Here is a 6,222-nt window from a genome sequence, read left to right as displayed (position 1 = left end):
GTGGAAGTGGGGGTTGGGGGCATGGGCAGGCAAAATGCCTCAGGCTTTGAAAGTGGAAATGGTGTGAGTTCCATTATGCAAGAATAGAAACTTGTCTCCCCCACCCAACCACCGCCCCACCCCAAATGAAAATCTTGCTGTGAGGCTATAGCCAAAGAATGCATAAATATCAGTAGAAATTTACAGAGGTATTTTCCCTAGAAAAATATTACAAACTTACATTGCAAAATAAGAACCCAGTAGGCTAAGGTACAATTTGGTAGATTCCTGTGGAGTACCTGCCTCTACATAGAGACTTATGGTGGGGAAGGGGAATAATGGTACTTTCTCCTTCTCACATGGGCACATCACTGATGGACTACATTAAAGTTTCAGACTTTGTGTGTTGACACTTTGTCCTCTCCTAGGGACATTTTTCTCTCAGCTAAAACCTAATAAAGAAGGCTCCTCTCACCTAGAAGCTGCCACATGGAGTTCTGCAAAACTGAAGGGAGCAGCCTCTAGTCAAATCGAACAGAATGTCCATGAGCCCAGCCACATGCTGGCTCTGGGGACCGCTCAGTAAGGAACTACTTTCAGAGTCAGCCCCACTGAGCCAGCAACAGTGGAAGGAGAGTTTTAGTCTTTGGATGAAGCAGTTAGCTCTTCCTGAATCCAGCCACACTTCTCCATCCTCTTCTCTGCTCCCTAGTTGGAGCGAGACTTGGGGCCCTATGCAGTGCTCTCAGTGCAGTGACCTGTTCTTGTCTCCTAGGGGTAAAATAGCAGTTTTAAATACCTCCTTTTCTGTAGGGGTGTGCAAACAGATGTATGGCTAATTTTGCTCTAAGGACTCTGATTTGTTTGTTTCTTTATGAGACAGAATGTGTTCTATGGAGATATGTTGTGAAAATTTGGAAGAGGTGAAGTTCATTTGCAGGCAGCAGCTTTCAAAAGTTTGGGGACGAGAGGGAGTCAACTACAATTCATCTGAAGCAAAACTCGCTTGTTTCTGGCATCTGCCAAGTGTCTTTGAAATATTTGAAGATGTGACTTCCAAACCAGAGAAAGCAGCCTTCTTAGAAAGGCAGACCTATTCATATCTTGATTCAGTTGGGAAGCAAAAAACCCTGCCTAGAACTGGAACTCCCTGTTACAACCTGATATCGAGAGAGCGAGTGCCAGAGGAGGTGTCTCTACCTGACACTAAGTGCATTGGGAGATTGCTAGGAAAACTAACACTGTTCAGAGCCCAGTTCCTCGATGCTTTTCCTCCTTATGAACACACACACACACACACCAAAACAAAAAAACCTTAAAAATAAATTTTAAAAGGAAATATCCAGTTAACAAAAGGATGGCATTTTCAGCCTTTCACATATTTATTTTTGCCCTTTTTACACATTTCTGCTGGCGGCTTCCAGCTAGGATCACATAGCCTATTCACCTAGCAGTAAAGAGAGCCGCTCAGTGGTTCACATTTGCAAAGCAGATGAGGACGATGCAAAGGCCATTAGCCCAGAGCCTTCCAGGTTAGGAACCTAAAACATGGATGCTACAATAACTGCAACTCACATTTGTGTGCAATCCTGTAATTGGCAGTGTGTGCACATGCAGTGCCACTCAGTTCTGTCAGTGACTCCGCGAGGCAATGTTTGAGGGCATTCTTTATACAATAGGTATATACATGGGTATTCAGACCCAGGAAGATATTCAGTTTATGTAGAGATGTGTTTTCTTAGAACTTCTTAAGAACGTGAAATCATATGGAACAACAACAAAAAAATGATGGGCCATCCACTATCTAGAAATGAAAGTTTGAAATATCACACTTTATACGTATTCAGAATTACACAGCCATTACTGAGAACCACACCATTCCATTACCCATGAGAACAAATGTTCTTGTTCATCATTTCAGCCTGATTAGGGGTAATGAGAAAGGCTATTTCATTATTGTCAAGAATGTACCATAGAGAAAATGAGGCCAATAGAGGCCCCGGTGGAGCTCCCAGTGTGATGATCAGGTATGCCTGAGTGATGTGTAAGTAATGTAATTTTATGAAAATATTGCCACTAAGCTTTAAAGTAGTTGGCATTAGTTGTCAGATGTAGCAACAGCTCTCCAAAGGACAGTGTGCTGAGTTCATTTTAAACCAGCCCAAACTTGTCTCTTCAGAGGTCCTAGAAGTGGACACCTGGCTTATTTATTCCAAAGAAGCTTATTTCCCCCAGGTAAAAGTGTGGGCTGGCTGAGGCATGATCTGCTCCCCTATTCATCAAACTGAAGGGATTAAGGCGTGGCCACACCCAGATAGCTAGCAAGGCCTCCAACTGACCTTTCTTTGAGTCGGGGGTGTTCACATTCCTGGGCCTTTCAGAGAAAACAACCCACGACAGGCAGGGTATCCTAGGCAGGCCACCTAGGAAGTACAGGTGTTTTGTTTTCTTGTGCTTCTCACCTTCTCCTTTCTGCTCCCTTCTAGCTACACCTCCTCATGATGGCTCCTCAGCATGGGTTTCTAAGTATTAGTTGAGCTCCTTTATTCAGTGAGAAACACAGGAGGAGTTTTACTATTACAAGCAGTTTGTTGTGTTTTTCCTTTTATGGCCTGTCCAGCTCAAGGCCCTATGCTTGGTGATACTGCTGACAGGTTTTTCTATTTCCAGATCAAATTAACATGAAACCACACTGGCCCTATTATTGAAGTGGGGGCGGGGGGGGGGGGGGAGAGGGGGGAGGGGGTCCTTTGTTGTAAAGTGTTTCTAGGGTTGTTGGCCAAGATGGGAAACTCTCTAGTGTCCATGTTATTTCCTGAGGCAAGCACACGTGGGAAATAGAATTTATTACAAACCTACTGTTTGCCCTTATGAAAAGTATAATAATATGAGACTCTGGGGCAATGAAAGATTTACTGGGATTCCTTCTGGAACTGACATGCATGTCAGCTCATTCATGGTTTAGCCAGCTTATAAACAGTGTGTAATGATAATGGTCTGCTTTTATCTTACTGTTTTTTGTATGATTACTCCTTTTTGTATGATTGCAGGTCCTACAGGTATGGATCTCTGGCAGCTGCTGTTGACCTTGGCAGTGGCAGGATCAAGCAGTGCTTTTTCTGGGAGTGAAGGTGAGTTCTACTTTCCCATTCCCACCCCCAGTGTTTTGAAATAACACTGAACTTTATTTGTTAAATATAAGTTCTTTGGATGCTTTAATTAGAAGAGGTAAGTTTTAAGTAGCAGCAAATGGGAAACTGGTCTTAGCTTTAAAATCATAAACTGGGTGGACTTTTCTGTGGATGTTTTAGGAGGAATACAGTTTTGGCATCTGATCTTTTCAAATCAAAAATAAATGCTGCAAATCATGCTGAGGACATTTATACTGAAAGCAAGCCAGGTCTCTTGGTCCTGGGAGAGATATTGAAATTGCACTGGAAGGTTGGTTATTAACCTACTGATCACTCTGTTCATCCGTGACTAAGGATATCATCGCCTATTTCCAGAGCTCAGAATTAAGGTCTCTGAATCATATTCTCTGAGAACGGAAATTGCAGGTTTCAAATAAATTTCACCTCTCACACTCTGGATGGTTACCATTTGGCAAAGTGTGAAGGAAGACACAAATGAAAAGAGTTGAATAATGTACTCAGAACTCATGATTTCCTTGGCCATCTCTATAAGTCTCCTTCCTTTTTTATACACTCTTCCTAGTGAAGTCCCAGTACATTCAAACGTATGTCTCATAGCAGAAATAACTGGAGCGAGAATGAGTAATGAAAGGGAATGAGAAGAAGGATGTTTCTGTCCAGAAAGTAAACTCTGCTTATAAAGGGGGACGAGACTTTTTAAAAGATTGTCTTGAGTGCATGATTTTTTTTTTCCTTGCTTGAGTGTCCAACATAAGAAATAAAGTCTATTTCTCCTATGCTCTGACACTGCATTCAGTTGTTGCTTTAAGAGTAGCTGACTCCCCTACTCACTGGGCAACTCATGTTGGAAAACACAGTTTAACAACAGAGGTAGTGCCTTAAGATGTCCTCCCTGACCTTTGAGCTAAAAATAAATCTGTAGTAGTGAGCTGCTGAGGGCCACCAAAGTAAAAAAAAACAAGAAGGGTAAAATATGTTATTTTATCTTGTAAAGCAATTTTAAAATATTTATAGAAAAGAAGTCATAATTGTTTGAAATATTTTTGGGTCTCTCTGGTGTTATAATGTCAACATTATGCAAGTCAAACATGGAGAGAATTGCAGGCTCCATGTCAGCAGCTTTTCCCATGGCTGGTTTTAGACCCTGGTTCTGAGCCAAAGAATTACAGCTGAGGGCCTCTGCTGTTCCAAAGTCATGGTAGTTTAATCTCTACTTTCTTCATTAAGGTAGCTTTCACTCCACTGGGCAAGGCTTGAGGAATTTAAAAAAAAACCTGTGAAATGAAAAGTATGGCAAAGGAAATCTTTAAAGAAAATTAAAAACATAGCCCCAGCTGAAAGAGTAGAGCTCAAGTTACATTTTAGACCTAGAGAGGCTGCGAAGAGCATCTATTTCAGCTGCTTTGACATTTTAGCTTTGACATAAACCTTTAACTTCATAAGGAGAGTGGAGAAAACACCGCCATTAACTGGTTTTATGTTTGCTTTTTGATAGTTTTTTGTTTGCTGTTTGGGGGTAACAGAGATAAGAAGATGCATTGGCTTATTGTAAACAAATCATGTAGCCTACCAGTACTTACACAGAATAAGTGATTTAGCAAAGGAAAAAATTTCTTTTTTCTTCTGTGTTTTTTTTTTTAATTTTTTAATTTAGTGGGCTAACCAAAATTCTTTTGGAATATGTGGCTACTCCAGGGTTCTACCTTAAAATGGCCTGGGGATTGTTTTGGATGAGTATGATGTCTACATAAGAAGGTGTAGATGAACATGTTTGAACATGAGCGTGCATGCACATGAGTGTGTTTACCAGTTCTGCCCATCTATCTGATGAGTTCTGCCAGAGTGGTCACGTGACAACGTGGATTGAATCTCAGATGACATTCGGGGGCCATGTAGTCCTTCTTCTGCCAGGTCCAGATTGCAGCCAAATTGTTCTTACGTTGTCTCCCATTATATAAGGCAGACTAAACATACAGGTAAGAATTTAAAAAAAAAACAAAAACAAAAACAAAAACCTGCTACCACTGTAGTTTCACCGTGAAACCATTCATTTGAAATCAGTTTGGTCAGGGAAAGATGTGACACGGCTGAGGAAGCCATGTGGCAAGTGTTACTTGAAGAAAAGTTACCTAGGAGCTGGTAAAAGATGCCACATCTCTATGCCTAGGGAAGGTTGGCACTTGAAGCCTGGAGCAGGGTTTTTCTTGCTTGGGCAGATGAGTGGTTAGAAATATACCGGCCCTGAGAGGATTTTTCATTATGTCTAATTGCCCTGGGAGAAATTTAATGAGAGCTAAACATGGAACAGTGCACCATTGTGTTAGCTCCGATGTTGTAATAGGTGCACCTCTCATTGTCTTTCATCCTTATATTAGTCTCTACATCTGCTTCTCATGACCAGTTACATAGTCTCGGGGACAATTTCTTACTCCAAAATCAGGAATGACCAGCAGTGCCTTATTTTCAGAGGGGCCTCACAGGTTAAACTGTCAACTGGCTGCATCAGAACTGATGCTCCTGGGATGATGATTTTTTTTTAATTTTTTTTTTAAACGTTTATTTATTTTTGAGACAGAGAGAGACAGAGCATGAACGGGGGAGGGGCAGAGAGAGAGGGAGACACAGAATCGGAAGCAGGCTCCAGGCTCCGAGCCATCAGCCCAGAGCCCGACGCGGGGCTTGAACTCACGGACCGTGAGATTGTGACCTGAGCTGAAGTCAGAGGCTTAACCGACTGAGCCACCCAGGTGCCCCCTGGGATGATGATTTTTAATGAGAAATGTGTATAAAGATTTTGAAATATTCCTCAAAGGAGTGCCTGCTATAAATCAGGTCACATCTCTGCTACTTCAGTCAGTCCACAACTGAGCATCCTTTTTGACCTCAGCAACCAAACATGGGAGCATATTAGCCCCTGCCCTCAAGAATTTCAGTCTAGTTGGGACATAAGGAACTTCTAGAAATTAATGAGAAACTGTATAGCTTTAAGGTCTAAATTGTGCAATGAATACATATGGTCAAGATGTTCTGAAAAAGAGTAAATGAAGATGGACTGGAATAGTTACTTCAAGTTTAATGTATAGATATATTT

At 41.6% G+C, this 6,222-nt stretch overlaps 1 protein-coding gene across 3 annotated transcripts in view; it reads left to right on the top strand.

The window, feature by feature from the left end:
• The window catches only part of GHR (growth hormone receptor), a 269,171-nt gene that overhangs the window by 122,933 nt on the left and 140,016 nt on the right, over positions 1 to 6,222 (top strand). For 2 of the 3 annotated variants that reach the window (XM_042950829.1, XM_042950837.1), the window contains exon 2: positions 3,030 to 3,110. In XM_042950829.1, coding sequence (XP_042806763.1) covers positions 3,041 to 3,110 — 70 coding nt within the window. In that variant the 5' untranslated portion in view covers positions 3,030 to 3,040. Of the gene's footprint in view, positions 1 to 3,019; positions 3,111 to 6,222 lie in introns of those variants that run through there. The other variant, XM_042950820.1, reaches the window with a different exon arrangement.

Source organism: Panthera leo, chromosome A1, assembly GCF_018350215.1.
Source record: "Panthera leo isolate Ple1 chromosome A1, P.leo_Ple1_pat1.1, whole genome shotgun sequence".
NCBI lineage: Eukaryota > Metazoa > Chordata > Mammalia > Carnivora > Felidae > Panthera > Panthera leo.
The sequence above is the reverse complement of the archived record's forward strand: the minus strand, read 5'-3'. Positions and strand labels throughout refer to the sequence as shown.